General features: G+C 39.3%; 3 protein-coding genes across 3 annotated transcripts; all 3 read right to left on the reverse strand.

Moving 5' to 3' along the window:
• Window positions 1-454: 454 nt before the first annotated feature.
• cenpt (centromere protein T) lies at window positions 455-7,234 on the reverse strand. Its single transcript, XM_029456727.1, is given in 16 exon segments — window positions 455-928; window positions 1,801-1,905; window positions 2,036-2,206; window positions 2,361-2,461; window positions 2,561-2,844; window positions 3,227-3,467; window positions 3,469-3,670; window positions 3,721-3,829; window positions 3,869-4,282; window positions 4,736-4,869; window positions 5,004-5,064; window positions 5,292-5,428; window positions 5,652-5,739; window positions 5,827-5,971; window positions 6,054-6,174; window positions 6,863-7,234. Coding segments are annotated over 16 exon segments (2,529 nt in total). The 5' UTR covers window positions 6,949-7,234; the 3' UTR covers window positions 455-798.
• A 1,406-nt stretch (window positions 7,235-8,640) lies between these two features.
• Window positions 8,641-10,763, reverse strand: ndufa4b (NDUFA4 mitochondrial complex associated b). The gene is made up of 4 exons (XM_029455796.1): window positions 10,603-10,763; window positions 9,334-9,422; window positions 9,147-9,207; window positions 8,641-8,952 (listed from the first exon to the last, which is right to left on the reverse strand). Exons 1-4 carry the CDS (start codon window positions 10,642-10,644, stop codon window positions 8,896-8,898), a joined length of 249 nt encoding a protein of 82 aa, XP_029311656.1. The 5' UTR covers window positions 10,645-10,763; the 3' UTR covers window positions 8,641-8,895.
• Window positions 10,764-11,927: 1,164 nt separating this feature from the next.
• LOC115024299 (protein FAM117A-like) lies at window positions 11,928-19,601 on the reverse strand. The gene is made up of 8 exons (XM_029455759.1): window positions 18,887-19,601; window positions 18,001-18,146; window positions 17,228-17,326; window positions 16,763-16,879; window positions 15,864-15,986; window positions 15,558-15,750; window positions 14,389-14,560; window positions 11,928-13,762 (listed from the first exon to the last, which is right to left on the reverse strand). Exons 1-8 carry the CDS (start codon window positions 19,008-19,010, stop codon window positions 13,462-13,464), a joined length of 1,275 nt encoding a protein of 424 aa, XP_029311619.1. The 5' UTR covers window positions 19,011-19,601; the 3' UTR covers window positions 11,928-13,461.
• Window positions 19,602-21,507: the final 1,906 nt, after the last annotated feature.

Consider the following 21,507-nt stretch of genomic DNA (forward strand, 5'->3'; position numbering starts at 1 on the left):
TAGTTATAACTTATGTTAAGAAAATTCATAAACCTTGGCCCCTAATTTTACCATCTTCGAAAAAAACAATCATAATTTAATCAGCAAATTGGAAGAGCTATTGCCTTGTGCAAATATTATTAAAACAGCTGCACCAAGATTAACGAGTATAAACCGTTAAAGGTTTAATTTAATTAAGATGTAGATGTAGATCTAGATTCATTGTCTCCCCCTGCAGGTGTCTTTAATACATCTTCAACCTCTAATGTCGGGTAGGAGCGGTGTTTCCATTTATCCAGCTGGTAGGCTACATCACTTAAGTCATTAAAATAATGAATTTGCACCAATTCTGATTGTGATAAGGGTTGGTTGTAATGAATTTGCCCAATCGTGTGGATACGGGCGAGCTAAGTATGACCTGCCAGGACTTTCCCTTACAAATCCCTCTCCATGTACATCATTGTTAGTTTTCATACAGATAAAAAGCATTAAAATAGCAGAATACTACAGTGAAAATGTGTCAAACAAACGAAACAACTTTATTTCAACATTGTTAATATTAGAAGCTTGATGTTGGAAAAGAAAGTATACGCATAAAAAGAAGAAAGTTGACACTTGTACTCATGTAAAGCCAATGTTTGCATTACGTACAGACACTCAGCATTCAACCACACACAGTATATTAAGACAGAAAGACATAATAAACTGAATTGTTGTCAACAACAAATATTTACAAAAACTTTTATATTCTGATTAACAATATTAAATGGAGACGTCACACACACACACACACACACACACACACGGTATCTAAAACATTCATCTCCGCCTTTTAGGAATAACAACATTTCCGCTGGTTGCAATGGGGATCAGGAGGCTGCGCTGGTCCATACGAAGATATTTTTCAATGAGCACTTCCACTGGGACCATGCTGTTCACATGACCTTGCCTGCAAAAAGAAACACACCAGGTAAGTTACCTTTTTATGTGTAATGTGTGCTCATAGATGAATGTTGCATATTAGAGGGATGTTTCAGAATAAAGCTCACCTCTACAGACTAAACATGGAGCTCAAGCGTGCCACCTACAGGGCGGTACTATCCTCGTGTAGCAGTGTTTAACCTGTTCTGCTACAATATTTACTTCTTGATACCATTTGTCCAACAGCATTATTATTATTACTTTGTTGCTGTGTATTTGTAACGGTTTTGTTTTTTATTGTTTTTGTGTTACACCAAGGAAGACTTCCTGACCACTTTGTGGATGGGGATCCAAATTAAGAAAGAAATAAGGAATTTATAGCTCCGTCTAGAACTCTTACTCTTTTTCTTTGTGAATTGATGTCTCAGGTCTGTGTTTAGAAAGTAACAAGCATATAAGTGGAACCTTAAAGAGTTTTTACCAGGCATTTTAAAGCTGCTCTAACAAATATTCTGTATCAACAATGGGTCAAACGACCATACCATTTGCATAACAACTCCATGAGGTGATAATATGTCAATGTTGTGTTTATAGCTTCATGAACCAAGTGGCCCAAAAATGCAGGTTTGAGGTTTGAGGATTGTGGAATTGATTAATTAAATGACAAGTTGAAACTGAAATCCAGTATAAAGAAAGGAATATACGACTGAAAGTGTTCAATCACTGAAAAAGCCATGTTATGTAATTTTATTATAAAATGTTGCATTCAGAAGTCACACAGTTAACTAGCATTCATGTTATTTCAATGGACATGGAAAACAATCAGCGTTGTGGCCATAAAGCAAATGTCAGACTTTGTCATTTTCTTTAATACTTTCTTGTCACATTAAAAACGCATACCTTTTTAACAGAAGTTCAGCATCTTCGACTTCTATGGTTTTTCTCTTTGCGTGAACAGCGTACGTCTCCAAGTCCTCCGCCAGCCGGTCAAAGTATTTATCCATTCTGTGAAGTTAAAATCCATGATGTCCTCAACATATTACAGTGCAAAAACCTATTGTTAAATTAGCATAGGCAACACACTTGTTGCTTGGTCAGTTCCAACACTCGACACCTCTAAAGTCATATTACTTACATTGTTTTGAGGACGGGGTAGACGTCTGCAGAGACTTTCGTTTTGGCAAAGTGTTTGAACACGCTCATCAGGTAGCTCTTAGGAAGCTCTGCTTCCTTCTTAGCCGGTCCTTTCCTCCTCTGTCTCACCTGCTTTGGTTTAGCTGCAGGAAGACCTTCACCTGTACTACTGCTGATACAATATAGAAAAAGATATTAGAAGAACTTGTAACATAGAAGGTCAAATAAATTGGACAAGGATTCAAATCAGCCTGGGTCCATTTTTAACATGTATTGCTATAATGTAAAAGACTAGGTGTTTCAATGTAGCAGGAAGTTCAACTTACATGGCATCAATATCCTTAAAAACAGAAGGTGAGGCCGTCTGAGGATTGGGCTGAAAAAAGTTCAGTTTCTGTCTGACAAATGCTGGAGTCTTGCTGGGGATCTCTGAGGATTTTAGAAAAACAAAAAACACGTTTTACTTTTATTCAAATGCGTCTTTAAATAAAAACACACACGCAAAGACTGACCATCACTCTCTTCATTCGTCTTCTTCATCCTCCCACACTTCCTCCTGTTCAGCAGAATCCTGAGCAGCAGCTTCTTCTGGGGAATCGTCACTCAGGTGCCAGTCTTCAGTATCATGCAACACCTCTGGAAGATGAAAGTTCTCTTTATCAGCATCAGGCTCGGCCTCCGCGTAAGAAGCATGCGTCTGTCGACGGGTTGAGGACTCGGCCTGGTCAGAGATCCCAACATGAAGCTGACCGCTCTCATGGCTTCCCATTTCCAGGCTGCTTTGTGCTTTAGACTTGTCATCAGACCATCCTACATGCAAACAACAACACTGTTAAGCAAGAACTTTAAAATACCTTGACATGCATTTTTGAGCTGGGAAGTATAGCAATATATATTTTATGGTTCTTCGTTCACCAATTTGTGCATACAGGAAAAGTGAGAGGGGGATAGAAATAAATAAACTGAGGGATCTATTTGGGTTTGGATGCATTTCAGGTGAGCTCTGCAGGATGGGTTTGGTTTAGTATTATTAATTATTTCTGTTCGTACATACACACTTCCACATACCAGTTAGCTGCTTACATTTGAGTTGTGGTATTAGCTTAATATGTGGTGGTTCCATCTTTTTAAATGTGGAGGACCTGCTGCTTTAAATCCACAGTGAGAGATTATGTTTTGTCCTTGTCCTTACCCGCCTCTGTGGAGTCTACCCCCACTTCTGTGAGCGGCATAATGAGTCCACCCTCCGAGCGCTGAGCCCTTTGAGCGACGTGTTCCAAGTCATGTTCCTGCTGTTCTGATGCCTGTTCGCCATCTTCCTCCTCCGGCTTCCCATCGTGCTCGTCTTCAGGTTGAGAATCAGCCAAATTGTCCTGCTCTTCAGATTGAGAATTGGCTTCAGGATTGTCTTGATCACTTTGATAATCTGCAACAGTCCTCCTCAGATTGAAGATCAACTGCACCATCTTCTTCTTCTTCTTCTTCTTCTTCGATGATTTGAGAGTCACCTGCAACTTTTTCGGTTTGAGATTCAACTACTTCGTCTTCCTCGGTTTGAGAGTCTGGTGCAGCTTCTTCATCCTCAGACATGGCTGTAGCATCCTCTTCAGGCTTGGAATCATTTCCATCTAGTTCTTCTTCAATTTGAAAGTCACCTGTAACTTCTTCGGCTTGAGATTCAACTACATTTCTTCTTCGGTTTGAGATTCCGCTGCAGCCTCCTCCTCAGTGGGAGAATCAGCTGCATCTTTCTCCTCCGTTTGAGCTTCCACTCTGTTCTCTTCCTCAGACTCGGCTGCATCATCTCTTTCACTTGTCTGTGTTTCAGCTATACATTCCTCTTCCTCAGACATGGTTGCAGCATCTTCAGCTGTACGCTTCTCTTCCTCCTTTTGAGATTTAGCTGCACCCGCATCTTCCTCCGACTGAGAAAAACTTTTATTCTTTAGTTCGGCCCCCTCTTCAGTTGGAAATGCATACATTGACTTCTCTTTCCCCAGCTCGCTCTGCTCCGCCTCCATCTGCTCCGCCTCCATCTGCTCCGCCTCCATCTGCTCCACCAACACCGTTGGTTTGTCCCGAGTTGCAATTATGGAAAAGCTGGAGGTCTGGGCGTAGAGAGCTGTGTTACAGTTGAGGATATCGGTCGTGATATCAGGTTCGCTGCTTTTGCTTAGGCCCAAGGTGAATCCCTCAGAGTAGGCGGTCTCATTGAGACCCTGCTCCGCCTGTACAAAGCTGCTCACTCCTGGGTGACAGGAAGGCAAGAGAGAAAACCACAATAGAAAAAAGCATCAGCAATGACACTGAGGACAGCAGTTGCAGAAAACTCGCAATTAGTTTTATTGATATTATTTGCACATCTCATGCTCATGTAGCTGGGCAGGAATTTAAAATGTACTTTATAAAAACGGTCAGAAAACACCAGGGGGGGTTGACTTTAAGTGTAAAATGGCCTTTTGATAAAACCATTAAAAAATATGTCTCAGTGAGACATTTTAGACTACACTAATTGATTGTACTAATAGTCAGCATTTTTCTTTTCTTTTTGACACAATGCAGTTTAAATGGTTAACAAAAAAAAGTTAAATAATAAATTAAATTAAACCGTTAATTGATATTGACTTACATATGATCACACATGGAACAAAAAGGATATTTTTGGTAGATTACAAAAACTATTTTAATTATTATAAATCACCTTTCAACTCTCTTTTATTTACAGCAGCGCCAAATTCTTCCTCTGAGATTTTTCGCCGGTTAGAAACTCTTCTCTGCAGGCCTCTTTTCTCCGTTCGGAGATCCACAAAAGGTGTTTTTAGACTAAAAGAAGTGTGAACTGCAAAACAGATTGGACAGACCAAATAGTTATCTATTCACTCATTAGTATTGTAAACAGCCATCTAACCTTTTACATGTAAAAAGAAACTACCCAGCATTGTTGCGTCGTTCTTTTTAATGCAATTTACCTTGACTGGGAATGAAGGGATGAAAGGTCGCCTATTAAGTTTTCATTTTCCTCATCAACATCTGTAAGCAAAAAGTTCATCAAATTCATCAGCTACTAAAACATAAACAATCAATAAAACTTACACGATACCTGGCCACTGATACAGCTCATGTTTCTACACAAACCTCCCATTCTTATAGCAGCTGTAGTATACTGAGATGACTCAAACACTATTGTAAATGTATCAATTCAATAACAAATATCCCATTAAAACATTGAAGCCTATCAATTGTGGCTTTAACCTTACCTTCTCCATCTTTAAGACACTTTTCAAAAGCTGTTACATTTAGGCTCCGACGTTGTCTCTTCCTGCTCAGTCCCTTCGCGGTACTCGCTGCGATGCCAATAGTTATATCAGGCAAGTCGAACCCTGACAGCTCAATACTGAAAGTCAAGCAAATATTAACCTGTTACACATAACACAACATAATTTAGCTAGTTGCATACAAACGGTCAATATTGCTGAAAAGACTGCAAGTCAGGGTGGATGATGTCATCGGGTTTTGGACTGACAAAACATTTTATAGATTTATAGAATAATCGCTAATGAAAATAATTGTTTGTTGCCGCCCTATTGGACGGAATTTCTGTTACACACACAACTCACCTAGGACGCTTCGTAATACTGGAGTCGGCTGAAGATGGCCGTGGCTCTTCTGCAGCTTTCTCATGAACCACAGGGGACTTCACAGGCTCTGAATCACATGACAAATGATTCGATTAAGGAGGGCAACAAACAGCCGCAACATTATGTGTGAATAAAAACAGGCCCGTGCAAATACCTGTCCGTAGGATGTTCATGAGCATGTGCCTCGGTGTGTCTTCATTATCAAACAGCTCTGAGGTTGGGGCGGGCGTGTTTGTCCTCCTGGACACGACTGAGGCAGTCCTCCTTCTCCTAGCGGGCAGGGATTGCCTGGTTATACTCTGGAAAGATGGTAGATTGGTCAGCTTTAGGAGAATCAACAGCATGTCCATCATCAGCATTAACTCTGCTCGCATTCCTCACCTCACGCATTTTCTGTTTCAGGCTTCGTCTTAGGACGTCCTGTGGGGTATGGGCACCAGCATCTTTTTTGCTCAGTCTACTGCTGCTTCTGGTCCTGAGAGTACTCTGTGTGTTGGAGGCACTTAAGAAAAGACAGTTCATAAATATTATGTGGTTTTTTTTTAATAAACATAATATTATTATAATGGTCAAAAGAAGCATTTATTTTTTAAAATTAACACTTGAAATGATAAAAGGCACTTTCAAATGACAGGTAGTGCAACATGTAAACCATAATTTGGTGTTTAATCATTCACCTTATTTTTTACTTTTACAAAATGAACCAAAAGACTGACAACAACAAAGATATTGAGTAGATGATAATGAGAATTAATAAACTAAAAGTCATACCCTTTAAAAACAAGGTTTGAATTCAAATCAAACACTATTACTAAGCTTGTTTACAAGATATTTAGTCAATGCTGATCTATAGAGAAAAAGTGCATCTTTGGTTTGATGGGATAATAGTATATCATTAATATATTATAATTAGTTCAATACTGGATACAAAGTAATTGAAACCAAATTCTAACCATTTAAAAATACATGTGGAAAACTGCCCCACCCCTTTTGTTAGGTGTAAACATGTAGACCTTTTAGTGTAGTTTGTATTGTTATTGTCCATAGCTTTACCCTGCTTAATTCAAGGTTAACCGATATAGCATTATTTTAGCTAGCGTTAGGAATTTAACACTTGAAACACCAATAATTTGATTTCGCTATTTCTTTCCCAGAGAAACTTAATAAAGGTTAAGGTGTTGTTAAAGTACCTGCGAGTGATGGGAGACCTGGGTGGCTCGGTGCTGAGAATATGTGTCAGCAGGACCCGAGCAGACAAGTCCTCCGTGGGATCCATTTGGAAACCGAGCAAAAAGACGCTCAGCTGGTTAGCTGAGTTTAGCTAACAAACGTTTGCCAACGGTAAACAGTAGCGTCAACCGTGTTAAGCTGCGGATTTATATATATATAAAAATATAAATATATATCCGGCGAGTCCAACAAACGGAGTTGAGCTGAAGAAAGTATCATTTAATATAAGATGTATCTAGTTAAACATGTGTTGACTGTCTAATGTTGTCTCTTTCAGCCATGGTTGTGGTTTCAACGGCTATATTCCTCAGACTGTCGCGCGTTATTTTTAAGTGAAATCTCGCGAGAAGATGTTCTTCTTCTATTGTAGCTAAAAGCAGGTTTGCTACCAACCAGAACGTTTTCGCCCCAAGTGTAAATTCTAGGGAGTATTTTGTAAAAAACATATATACTGTATATATTTAAAATACTTTTTAGTTGAGTTGTATGAGAACATTGTTTATAAATCAGTTTCTTTGTCCACGAAAAGTAGTATAATATCACTGCAGTATCATTTTATTTCTCAACAGAATATGTTTCCATTTAATCTTGTGATTATTTGGGGTAAATATCATATTCATACTTGTAAGTGTAGACAGTACTCAATATCTCACTGTGTTCATTTTTAATTTGGCCAACTACTTAAATTCACTGAAATATATATAGCAAAAATAAAAGACAACAATTGTATACATCTATGTCTAAGTCTTGCTTTTTTAATTTGTCTTACCTTACTTTCTGTGCACCTCATTTGTTTATCTGATTGTTTCTCCTTTTCTTTTCTTTTTTTGATACTTGTTATTTAAGAATTTTTTTCTACCTTGATTTTCAGTATAATGGTACCTCCATTGTTTATAGTCTGATTGTGTTGCAGCATAATTTCCACCATTGTTGATTGAATTCTAGTCTGTCATCTTTGTATATTAATTCCCTGTATTGTTCTGTATTTTCTTCCTTGTACTGAGTAAAAATAAATAAATAAATGTTTCCATTTCTTACTTTAACAGCACACTCTGCTGGCCAAAACAAGGAATAAAAGCTAGTTGAATTAAAACACTACTGCGAGATCATCAGCTCTTATGGGAAAGGATGGAATAAAACCAAAACTGTCAAGCAGTACGTGACATACTGTGTTCTGTTCATGTGTACTGTGTTCTTACAAACCAAAAGGTTAATTACTGTAAGGAGAGTAATTTGTTAAATTCAGACATCAAAAGATGGAGTGTATAAATCAAAGAATAATTACCATATAAATTGAGATTATGGGTGAGCAAGATATATGCATGTTGTGTTTTCCTTAAAAGAAAATGTCAAATTTATACTGGGATAGGAAGTTAGACTATACTTAAACTCTTTTTTAATCTGGTTTGTCTAAACATGTAAATTGTAATCTTATCACCTTGTCAGTATGATGAAAGTTATAGTGTTTTATCTCGGTTTTACAATTTGGAAAACATTGAATTTAATGCCATTATAGAAAAGGTGAAACATATATCTGAGAAGTGGTTAATAAGAGATCTTTCATAATGTATGTAATGCATGACAGGAAATGACTGGATTTCCCCTGAATTCAGAGCTCATTAGTAGAACAAAAATAAACTTCTCCTTATGAAACCCTGAAGCTGTAACACCTATTGAGCTTCAGTCTTATGTAAGAACTGTTGTGGACTCAAACTGCGCAAGAAAATACACATGCAAGTGAGATTTAAATAGTTTTATTTTATTTTTATATAATTGACACAAAGTCAAAAATAAATTCATGAATTAGTAAAACAGGTGGTTTGCCAGATTGATCCCTTTCCCCCTTCACACTGGAAATGAATTGACTGAATGAGTGCAAGTGATTCAACCTTCATTCAGCGTCATGGGTTTGTTATGGATTTGGCAAAAAAAAGTGCAAAGGCTCCTCACACTGACGACAATGTCAGGGACGGAGGTGCGAAGACTGGACGACTTAGAATTCAGGCCCGTCCTTCTTCAGCTTGGAGTAGTCCATGTTAACTGAGTAGAGCTGGAAATATACGAACAAATAATCAGTGTGAGGGAGGCGATGTGGACTTTGAGGCAAGATAACAGAAACTACATGGATTGTGGTTTAAATCTAACCAAGCAGCCATATAAAGAAATGTATACGAGTGACAGTAAGTGATCAGTGCATCAGAAGCGAAGAAGTTATCAATGCAAAATGTACATAAAGGCTCCTACTTTGTACTGGTGATCGGGCTTTATGCTGTTCCAGGGCTCGGGGTTGTTCTTGCGATCCCATCTGAGGACAAGAACATATGAAAATCTCTTTAACGTGAGATTATCAGCCTTCTTCTCATAACCAAACACACTGAGATTTAATCAAAGCTAACTGTGTCTGTAAGTGTTTACTTTGATAGAGACTTACGAGACAGCCGGGTTTTTCAGAGCCAGTCGAGCCAAGTATGTCGCGCTCATGATTGCCCCGCCACCGATGAAGACGAAGAGGGGGATGAGCTAGTGGGCAAAGGACAAGAGAGATCATCGCAGTGCAGGTTTCAAACCAATATAACTTCATTTGTGAAACTAAGACTCTAACCCACAACTAAGAATTAATATTTGTTATTCCAGTTTTTTGGCTTGAGAGCTTTTAAAATAAAGGACTTCTTCTGTTTTATTTGATTAAATACCAAAGTAAACATTATCCAGTGTTAAGAGGAAAATAATAATGTATTGTATTATATGTCTATCCTGTTATTCAACTCTTTCCATTCCAGAAGACAAATGTGAGGTGCTAGTGTGCAGTTTATGAGCTGATATACTGCCGGCCTATATATAGAACAATCATATAGGCTGGTTGTTTGAACAGCATGTGACTAACCACTTACGTAAGATTTCACTTTTCATATACATCTTAACTCCCCGAATGACAATAATGGACAATTTAAACACATAAATGGAAAGATTACACTTTTTAAAGGACAAACATATTTGTAACCAGTAGACTATTAATATGGACTCAGCCGTAAAGCAGACCATGTCACCCCTTGCCCTTGGATGATTCAGACTCTTTACTTGCATTGCTTTGGCCTGGAGCCAGAGGATCACACTGTAGTGTACGTGCTGCAGCAAACTACACACATGGCTGTGACCATGTGTACTGCGACCTTAAAGGGAAACGAGATGTTTTACCTATAGACGAGATTCTGTACTTTAAAAAAGCGTATTAAAACTATGGCTGCTGTATTCATTTAGATTTCAATAAATCCTGTCATGGAGCTCTGAGGGTGGCAAAACACGAAATGAAAGTAGAAGAACAGGAAAATAGTGATGAGAAAGGAAGATACATATAGATCATAATAAGAATACACATCATAATTGGTAAAAATAGGGATTATAATGTGGATTTATTAAGTGTTAAATCGCCGTTATCGTCCGTTTCATTCTTAAATCTGAGGCGAGGACACATTCCTGCAGTCAGACATGATAAATCTGCCGCATACTGTAAATAACAAATACCGAAAATGTTGCATTAATTTAGGAAAGCTGAATGAATAAATAATTGGAAATCACATATTAGATGAATAAGATTCGATTTTTGGAAATGTGCACGTGCATAACCACATCTCGACCTCAACGCCTCATTCAATGTCACCTTGTCGTTCACACATTATAAAGAAAAAGGTTTAGGACTTACAGCTGGGTGGCTCTTGAGCTGTTTGATGACGGTCCCGATCATGTCTGACAATCTGCTGTCACAGTCCGTTAAAGCGAATATGTGCCGGTAGAAATGCGCACCGCTCCTCGACTGACAGCCAATCCCACAATGCAACAGCTGTATGATCTGTACCCTTCAGGACTGTACATGTGTGGTACAGCAGGTGCAGGTCTTAAAGAAAACCCACCGAGTCTTTAACATGCTCACCAGAAACAGAAGGAAATACAACGGAAACTCTCATTTTCTATATTTTTAATATGTAGTATATCTATTATATATTTATTTAACCAGGATATGGCCTCATTGAGATTAAAAATCTCTTTTTCAAGAGTGTCCTGGCCAAGATAGGCAGCAGCACAGTTACAGACAAAAAAAACACAATCACAGCATTAATTAAAACATTTACAGACACAGCGGTCTGCTTCAATGTCTTTAAGAGTTGCTTTAAGTCTGTTCAGAGAGACCAGATCTCTGAGTTTCAGGCAGTAAGGGTCCATTTAAGTAATTTAACTTCTCAAGAAACAAAAGCATTAACCCACATTGTGCTCATATACTCATATTCAAGGCTACAACATAATTTGAGGGAAAAGTCTTACCACTTCTCACCACAAAGCCTATTACATAGCGGTTCTGGAGCTTTCGATCATAGCACATGATCTTCCTCAGCAGGTAGTTTGCCTTTTTTTTCTGAGCACTTTGAGGATTTCTTCTCCATGTTGGCTAAAAAAAGCTTCTTTCCATGAAAACTGGGTAATTCTATCGGCAGATGAAGATCATGTTCTATGATTGAAAGCTTCAGAAGAGCCATCATATGCACCTTGAGTGGACTGAAGTCATGAATGAACTTTGAACCTCACCCAATGATCCTTTAGATTTCTGGCAACAACTTTAAAACAAAGTCATCCACAAGGAAACTATTTAAAATGACTAAATTCAATGTGGTCCTTTAGGAAAAGTCACTACTTACAACCAATTGTATCTCCATCAGGACAAACCTGATTTATTTGAACTGTTGACTGGCTTGATGGTGTCACCGTTTCCCCAGCTCAAAGTGGGATATTGAAATGGTTTGTTGGCACATGGAAGTAATCGTTTCTTGAACATCTGGATGACCTAAATGCAATGTTAACGTGGCAGTAAAGGGAATTAATTTAAAATGAAAACTCATGTTAAACAGTCTCTATGACCCAAATTGGACGAAGTTCCGACTCTGGCGCTACACCTCTCTGCAGACATGGACATTTAGACCAGAGCACTAAGAGTTATGATTTAAGACTTGTTTAATAAATCACAAAGACAACAAGTTATCAATCATATATTTATGTGGACAGAACACAGAACCTGAGATAACAGCACATCCCCAGCATCCACACCGTTTCATAAAACATTGAAATTGAGGCTTATTTGGAAAAAGACAATGTTTAAATACAACAGTATTTCACGAGGATACTAAAACTATAAGTCAAACAAACAGACTAGTTAACTTTCCATCCACGTGCACACACACAAACAAAACTCCGGTCAGGACTAAGGTATGGAAGAAACGTCTCCTCCTCCACATAAAAAACCCTCTCCTGGAAGTGCATAAAAATCCACCCGATACAGTATATCATGTAACACCTGCCTCCGTTATACCGACAGAACAAAACTAAAAGTAACAGGTTTTTTTTTTTTTTTAGCTTATGTTGCAGGTAATTGAAAAAAGATGTAGAAAATACACATTACTACTCTTAAAGTACAAAAGTGAATATAAAAATAAGAATTGCGACTCAAAAGTAGCAGTTCAATTTGTGCAAACATGTCTACCAGAAATAAAACTATTTGAACATCAACTTGTCAGCTTGGCAGAAGAAGAACGTCTTCAGAGAAACATTAAAGATGACAAAGCTACACCACTAAAACTGGTTAGGTAGTCAACTAGGCTGCGAAACCTCAGAACTATAAACACACCATCAAGCACACATCTATAACCTCAAGGAATAACAGGGGGTTTTTATCCATTAACTTGCGCACAAGTTTCTTTTTTTCTTTTTTTGTAAGTAAACAATATGACAACAAAAATAACTTCTGTACAACTTTTAAAGCAGGAATGCATGAGCTGAAGCTTTTTAGGTATTGATGCTACCAAAGTCCAACAAATGGAAAATTCCCTTCAGTTTACAATAATCTAAATGTGATTTCATTGTTGTATTTATTATTATTATTATTATTATTATTATTATTATTATTATTATTATTATTATTATGTAAATAAAAAAGTAACCAACTGATTTGTCGTGCTTTGTACACCAGCAACAGGTGCAAGGTCAAGTTAGGTAAAAAGAATTGCAGATAAATATCTTTGAATACTTAAAAACAAGCAAACTTATCCAAGAAGGGTTTTTCTTACTCGACTAAGACTCCTACCATTTTGGACAGAGATGACTCACTGCAGTCGGAGTTTAAAAAAATAATAATATAAGTTTGCGTCATGGCTTCTTTGGGGAAAAACGTGAGGGGTTCGGTCATCCAACAAATCACGTTTCAGATAGCGTTAAGAGTAGAATAACACTCGCCCGTCTCTCACACTTGTGTTTGGCCAAAATATATATCTTTGGATTATGAATGAATGACAGGAATGTGTTAAAATTTAGAAATATCACAATGCCCGGACACCCAAAACAAGAAGAGCATAAAGCATATCCATTGTGTGGAGAAAAAGTACGATATTGTATCTTTCTTTCAAATTATTATTTTCCCAACATAAGATTCTTTTAAACCTGTATAGCTATGGAACGGTCCTTCCCTAAAATGAAGCATTATGCGTCATCGTTTCCACAGAAGAAGATCTGCAGCTGATCAGAAAGCGAGGCCCTCCCCGGAGCTTTCTCCCAGGACAGCGGTGGTGGTGGTGGTGGTGGGAGGATCCGGAGGAGCAGCCCGGGTGCCGGAGGACGATGCCTGGCAGGAGCTCGTTCCCTGGCTCGAGCAAGTGCCTGCTGGAGAGACGGCCAGGCTGCGGAACAACAGGTCCATGGAGGGGAGCAGGGGCTTGAGGATGCTAACGGGGCAGAAGGCTGAGCCCCCATGGGGGGTGAAGTTTACCTTGTTGGGGTCTGGGCACGAGGAGATGAGGGCTGGCTTGTGTTGGCGTAGAGTGCTACAGGATGAGAGGAGAGGGGCTTTAAGAAGACAGAACTGAAGAAACACCTCGAAGTGTGAGGTCGGGTTCACTGCAACTGCAGCAGGAAGTATTGCACTCAAATGTCCACTTTAGGATTTCCATTTTCTGCTACTATTTACTTCTACGCAGACAGTACTTGGTATTATTGGGACAGTAGTTGTTTTTACAATATCAAAAGATTGTTGACCAAGTCTTAAAGGCTTAACCAAACTGGTTCTAGATCACCGATTAAATGTCTGGTCACGTCTACATACAGTATAAATCAAGGTCAAATACATTGTCTGAGAACCACCACCAGAGGGCGCCCACACACTGTGAAACACACGAGCTCATCTGCTTCATTCCAAATGTTGTATGTCAATTGAATCCGAGTCAAAGAGCCTTCAGTTAGATATGTATCAGTGTAGAGGGTGAGAAAACCATCAGAAGAAATAAACTACGCAACTAGTCTCTGAACGGAAACTGTAGTCTGTCAACTTGCATTGTGGGTAATGTAGGCGCCAGGTTTAGACAAGGAAGAAAAATGTGTGGAAGGCAATGCTAAAGCCGAGGCCTACCCATGATAGCGCCATCAAGTCTGTGGAGATGCAGAACAAACGTACCTGGTTTCCTCCCAGACTTTGACCTTTTCGCAACCCTCTGGAGGCTCTCTCTGGAAGCAGCAACTTTTGTTGGGACCTGGGGAGCACGACATCAGCAGAGGCAGGGAGAGGTCACACTCATTCTGGGAGGAGAAGGGAGACAGGAGGCACATCTCTGCACGGTCTATCAAACCTGAAGACAGGAGGAAAATAATAAGTCAACATAGACAAAGATTCTGTAAACAAAACAAGATTTGAGGCAAAGTGCGTCTCATATTAAGACAGTTACACGTCATTGTTCTCAATATATGAAATAAATGAGTCATCTCAACTTATACAATAATAAACGGGAGTTTCTGAGCATTAAATCGTGAATTTTGTCACCAGTCTCAAGGGTTTTACTTTTGTTCAAATAGGACAGGTGACAGACGTACGGACAACCCGAAAACATAAATAATAAATAAACTTATGGCTAAGACTTGACACCATCAATTTAGAAGCAAACGGGACAAAATTACAAATGTATTTAAGTTATTCTAAAACTTTTTACAAATTTAGCAGTGTACTACAGTCAATATTTAAATAGTAAAAGTGTAAAACAATAGTAACGATAAGTATACACATAAAAAAGGTATTTTCAGATGTTTCCCTTACTAAACCACTAAAGTGTTGGTGACTGCATTCAGTGCATCACGAGATAAAAAGTCAAGTAGTCATCAACATGAACTATATTAAATGTGGTTAATGTTTTGCTCCACAATCAAATATTAGAACATAAAAGCATGATTAAATAATTTAGATTTGGCAATTGTGATAAAGGTAAAATGAAGTGTGCACAGGAAGAGACTTTACTACTCAAGAGCCGATCTGCACGGGGAAAAGGTCGCCTTCCTTTAGCTGATGCCTGTGATTGTGCACGCAGAGAGTTTCTGATTTTAGGCCATTACTTGAGGGAGGTGTGAGTTTCACAGCAGTTCACTTGCTCTTCTGGTAATTCTCCAATTTATTACTAATCCAACTTATTAAAGTTACGTACAACAAACTTCCAGGGACATGATTGAAGGCACATGCACTGTAAAAAGGACATTACGACATTTTGAACATGCAACACTTCAGTGAAACATTTACACCCTACTTAAACCACCGTGAACTTTGGAACTAGTGAACTGACACTATACTTAGACGCTAACCTTGGTGCAGATCGAGAGGTGCATCTTCGATGCCGGGTGGGGCTGAGGAGAGGTTTGTGGGAGAGGAGCTGGGTGAGGAGGAAGAGGAGGAAGAAGATGAGGACAGTGGTGTGGTGGCTGGGTCACTCTGAGATCCACTGCTGCAGCTCTGCGGAGGGAACGGAGCCCGGTGACCGTCTGGAACCTCAAGGAGCTGAGAAGACGGGAAATAATGTCAACCGCCATAATATCACATGCGTCTCTGAAAAATAAATCTCTTTTCTTTACAACACGTGTATGGCTGTGTGTAGGGTAGGTGACCGTTACCCTGTGCTGAGGATGCGGTGGCTGGCAGATAAACATGCCTTCCAGCTCCTGGTTGAGACCCTCCACACTGCAGCGCAGTCGAGGGACCAGTGTAGACAGGGGAGCGAGGGGGATGGGAATCGGCTGTGGACACAAAAACAAAATTAAAATGGAATTTAGGCTTCATTACTCCTGAGAGGCAAGTACAGATCAAACACCTTGTGCATGTCCGTTTTTCTTGTTTGCATTTATAGTTAAGCACTTGTGTGAGTGGTGTACAAATAATCATTGTTGAAATTATGAAGCACTCTTATAAAGAAATAGATCTGCAACGATTATTCAACTAATAGATCAGACAGATATAAATAAATATTATATATAAATATTAATTATTTGACTATTTTCTGACAATTTATCGACCAACCGATTAATCTAGGAAATATTTTGCAGATTAAAGCAATAATGAAAACTATTGTTAGTCACAGCCCTATGCAGCAAAGCACATTCTTGACGAGTTAAATATTAAAGCCACATGTGCTGAAAGAGACTACTGTGTGCACGTCCTTAATAAAAAATCTCATGAACACTTTCAGGTTCAAAATCAGGTTTGCAGTCTCGTTAGTTTGTCACGTCACCACACTTTGGTGTGAAACCGCCTCGGCCCAGTGGAGTGTGGTACCAGGCAACAAGACGGTGCAGCTGTGCTGAAAAGCAGAACTACACATTTCGTTCTGGCAAGCAGACGCAACATGATGCAGTGGTCTTCCTGTTGCTTCAGTGTTTTATTTAATTCACTTCCTGCAATGAGCTTCACAGTCTAGTTCACATTGAGGAAGGTAACCAGTGATACTCGTCTGCACTGATGGAGGAATAACGTAAGCAGTGCAGTGTGTTTATGTGTGGTGATGCTGCTAAGGTACCCGAGTAGTTCCTAAGCTACAGCTCCCCTGAGGATATCCACGCTGGCGGTCTTTGTCGTGCCCCCCTGAGACTGCAGGTTTGCTGCGCTGCTGCAGCTGTTGTTTTAGTTTAGCGATCTGCAATGAACAGAGGTTATTGTCAGTCAATCAGCTTACACACACACACACACACACACACACACAAAGTCCTTTAAATTACAAGCGTCACATGCTTTACAACAAGGGTCCCTTCAAAAGCATGTGGCAATAATCTGATTATGTGGCGGCTCAGATAAAATATATGATGAGGAGTGAAGCTCGAAAAAAGGAAGTTTCTTTGCAGATGAGATCATTTGGTCTCCTGTTGCTTAACGTTGTCAAAGTAATTGAGTCAGGCCTTTTTCAAGAGCTTGCTCACTTCGACATCCAGTTTAGCAGACCTGGTTGTTTACGAACACGCATTGAGCAATACGGGCAGAAATTCACCTCTCGCAGATGCTCAGCACTGCCCCATGATGCAGATCGCTTGTGGCTGCTGCTGCTACCTCTCCTGCTCTGGGATTTATCAGACCAAGAGTCTGGAGTCTGGAGAGTAAGAAAGCATCCATAAGAACTAATACTCTTCAAACAACAAATCACATGAGTCTAATAAATAAGCATATACTAAATTAATGTTTTAGCCTGAAGCGCCCTTGTGATGATATTAAAAAAAAATCAAAAGACTAAAGCATTACGATTAAGTCACACAACATATCAGGAGTTCACATCTTTCACCAAAAGTCACACACGTCTCACAGCTTTTCATGCTCAAAAGGCTGATCTGCAGCCACATCACACCATCCACACCCACATGTTCTCTCTTCACACTTGTCGAAAAGCGAAAGAGCTGGAGAAACTGAAAAACTGAAAAACAAAGAGAGGGGGGAGGATGTGGGCAACCGAAGAGCAGTGGCGAGTGCTTGCACACAGAGCAGAGAGGTTGGATGCAGCCAAAACGGCCTCGTCAGCCGAGTTCAGGGACTGTTCTCATGGCTGTGGTTCTCACTCTGTAATCGCTATGCAAGCACCGGACCCTCCTCCCCTCCCTCAGTCACCTAGCAACTTCCTTCTCCTCTAAAACCGCAAACTCATCTTTTAACATGACTCGACTGCCCCCAAAGTCATTAATGACCTAAAAAACAAAACTCTAAAATGCGGAAACATCTGTGGTTAAGTCATGCATTCCATTCATTTCAGCATATTCTACATCTGGAGCCGACCTGGGTGGACTTGTCCTTGCGTGACAGGCTGCTCTGGCCCTCTGGTTCTTTGGGCCAGTGTCCCTGCAGGTACGGCCCGATGATGGCATCAAGAGACATCGTCCGCCTCATGCCAGAGCTCAGCTGGTGCGGTTTGGGTTTTCCAGCTGTCGGAAGGAGACATTTTTATATTTGACAGCAGCGACAGATTATCGTGTTGTCAAATTAGCATCAATTTTAATATTTGTTATAGCTTTGTGCTCAAATATCAGGCTTAATAAACCATTATGTTCACCTAAATATTAGAAAGAAATATTGTAGAGAACTCCTACATCAAGATATTAAATTAACCCAAATAAGGCATCATGTAGTTACAGTAAGTAAGCTTTAAGCTCCTGTAGGTCATCAATAACATCTAGAACTGAAATAAAACAACAATTATATGATTCAAAGATTGACAGAATTCACTCGCACCAATTTTTATAACTTAATTTCATTCAGCAAAAAATGTCCAAATCATTTAGCCCTTCAAATATTCCTAGTTGATTCGTCTTAATAGATAATAGAAAAGGTTTTATGTCGGCTATAATTATATCAATATGGTATTACTATATATATATAAAATATTGGTATACTCTGTATATGAAATCTGTTTTATTAAATTATTACTCCATTAGTAATAATATAATAATTGAAAGTTATGTTGTTGATAGAGGTACTGCATTCACTTCCTTGTTGACATTAGTGATTGTTTTAATGACTACAGATGTTTCCCAATCACTGGGGCTCAAGTTTGAAACTAATTAGAATATACATTTTGCATTTTCCTTCACATTTAAGCCTAGACACATCCCCCCTAGGGACATAACTATATGATCATACAGTGTGACAGGTGTTGAGCTCATACCTGACTGTCCATCGCTCCGGGTTGGTCGAGGCTTGCTGGCCAGCTGATAGGGAATAGTAGCCTTTAGAGGCTGTGGACCCAGAGTAGCCCCCCGGATCTGTACCACTCCACTTCGGCCAGACATCTTTCCAGAAACAAGTCTGGGACTACTTAACTCCTAACTACCTGAACACAGCAGTGGGTGTCCTGCCTGGTGGAGATTGGGGGGGGGGGGGGCGCGCTGGTGGTGGCTGGCTAAGATACCAGCTGCAACCCTTCCTCCACTGGTGATGAAGACTACTAAAAACCGTTACAAAAGTCAGTCTTGAGTAATATAAATATAATTTCCAAGTAAACACAAGCACCAGTTTCACTTAGCTCGACAGATGAGACGTTACTAACAGCGTGAGATAAAGTCTTCGGCGGTGATCATACTTTTTTTTTTTTTTTTTTTTCTGGCTTGTGTGCGAGTTAGCAGACCTAGCAAGCAAAGTTTCTTTGTGAGGATGTTGAGATATTTCACCCCGTTGTCGAACAAGGAAGCAGCTCCAGTTGAAAAAAGTCACTTTTACGTCAACCTCTACGTCTTCTGAGCAAACCTGGAAGTATATTTCATTATAGTTTTTCGGGCTGGAGCGTGTTTTTGTGGCCCAGAAAGTTGCGATGTGGCCACAGTAATTTTCCCCCTCCGCGTTCTTGTCTTAACTCCAAACACCTCCACCACCACGCTGGTGTGGATTTAATTATATGGGGGGCGGGGTGCGGCTCGGGATCTCACTTTTGATTGGTTGATGGAGTCCTGAACTTCAATTCTATTGGACAATTCCCCATCAATCCGTCAAACCTCGGACAATATAATTTTCTGTCACCGCCCCCAATTCATATCTCATATTAACTGATCTTTGCCTTTAAATTCGTGTTGAAATACCACATTTAAGCTTTTAAAGTCTGTAAATAAACAGTTACAACTATTAATTGTGACAGAAAATACATGGACTACTTTTTAAAACTTCATTCATACAATTTGTAAGTGTAATTTGATGGTCCGTGTATTTAAAGGGCCATACATACATAGCAGTATGTTTGGAAGTTGTTGTTTTGTGTTAGTGTTTTACGTTTTTAAAAATACAAATCATGTCTTGACTATTTTCCAATGCATATTTATTTTTAATATAACGGTCCTCAAACTTCATTTGCTTATATATAGTTTAGAAGTACTTACTACTTACTATTTCTATTTTATGCATTTACTGAAATGAGTACTACCTTTGGTACTTTAAGTATATTTTGATTGAAATAGTTTTACTTATGTATGGTTTTAAATGTAGGGCTTTTACTTCTAACAGAGTATTGTACATTGTGGTATTGCTACCTCATAGCAATAATGTGATTTGACAAACATTAATGCAGGGATGATGTTCACTGTGATAGATTAGGCTACACAACCAAAACAAATTTCAGGAGTATATATAATAATAGATTGTCATTCTGTACGAAATTAATGGAAACCATTGGATACCTACAGTAACAGAAGCATTTTTAAAACAACGTAGCGTGGTTAGCTGTGGTGTAAAGTATATGTAATCTGTAGTAAATTGGCTATGATATAGGCTACTAAACCACTGATCTGGTTTCATCATCACCCTTATTCATTAATTTGTAAGCTAATTATTGCATTATATTAACCAGAGGCATATTAAATCACCCTTGCTGGTCATGTGTGCACCATCTGGTTGAAAGTGGTTTAGGGTGGTGTGTGTGCATTTGTGAGACAGTATGCATTTTTGGAGATAAGTGTCCAGACTTTGTGTAAAAGGGAGTGCCAATGGTGGGACAAGAGAAGGGGGTAGAGATAACATGTCATGCATTTTTAGGGGCAGATCCTGGACGAGTGCTAAAGCTGCCAATGTCCCCTGACCTAAACCAAACTGGCCTTAGTGTGCACTAACTTACACAAGACCTCGGCCCACGCTTAGATAACACACTTGTGTCTCTGGCACACCACAATGGGAGTGAATGTGCTTCATCACAGAAGGGTGAAGTGCTGAATGTGTCCAGCGGCCTGCTCATCTATCTAGTGCAACTGCACCCAACAAATGATGTCACTTTCACAAAACAGCCAAAGACAAAGCCAGATAGCTAAACTCAACTTTTCCCCACCCTGCGGCATCCATTCATTTTACAGCTAAGCAGTTAATTGGACAGTATGTCGATCAGGAATGTATCTCCTACATAATGCATTTCCAACGTTTACCAAAGACCTTCAGCTGCTGTTTGTTTAGGTCTTTTGTATTTGTCTGTGTTAATGAATGAATGATCCTAACCTATGACCTCACATAAGGTATTTCAAACCCATTTGAGGAAAGACGATGTCATGCTTAACAAAGGTGAGCTAAAAGGTGAGACATGAAAACAAAAAGTGACCCCGGAACAAGGGGAGAGAGCGTGTGTTGGGATTTTGGCCTACAGTAAATTAAATTGGGTTAGTGTTTTTTTGTTTCTGATCAGGTTAGTAATAAATTGACACAGCAGTTTCTTGATTAAAGAGAAACTTTCAACCGGCTTTGTATCGTCAAAACGTCATGACAATTCTTCCAATAGCTGTTGTGATCAGACCAACTGACAAAAAAAACAAACAAATA

This window comes from Cottoperca gobio, chromosome 19 (assembly GCF_900634415.1).
Source record: "Cottoperca gobio chromosome 19, fCotGob3.1, whole genome shotgun sequence".
In the NCBI taxonomy this organism is placed as follows: Eukaryota; Metazoa; Chordata; class Actinopteri; order Perciformes; family Bovichtidae; genus Cottoperca; species Cottoperca gobio.

Excerpts from the sequence above, each read along its gene's own strand:
- ndufa4b (XM_029455796.1), bottom strand. The coding sequence starts at position 10,644 with ATGATCGGGACCGTCATCAAACAGCTCAAGAGCCACCCAGCT. Across the intron at positions 9,208-9,333 it reads CTGAAAAACCCGGCTGTCTC|ATGGGATCGCAAGAACAACC; the intron begins GTAAGTCTCTAT and ends TCTTGTCCTCAG. Across the intron at positions 8,953-9,146 it reads AGCCCGATCACCAGTACAAA|CTCTACTCAGTTAACATGGA; the intron begins GTAGGAGCCTTT and ends GTATATTTCCAG.
- LOC115024299 (XM_029455759.1), bottom strand. The coding sequence starts at position 19,010 with ATGTCTGGCCGAAGTGGAGTGGTACAGATCCGGGGGGCTACTCTGGGT. Across the intron at positions 15,987-16,762 it reads GTAGCTTAGGAACTACTCGG|CCGATTCCCATCCCCCTCGC; the intron begins GTACCTTAGCAG and ends TTGTGTCCACAG. Across the intron at positions 15,751-15,863 it reads CACCGCATCCTCAGCACAGG|CTCCTTGAGGTTCCAGACGG; the intron begins GTAACGGTCACC and ends CCGTCTTCTCAG.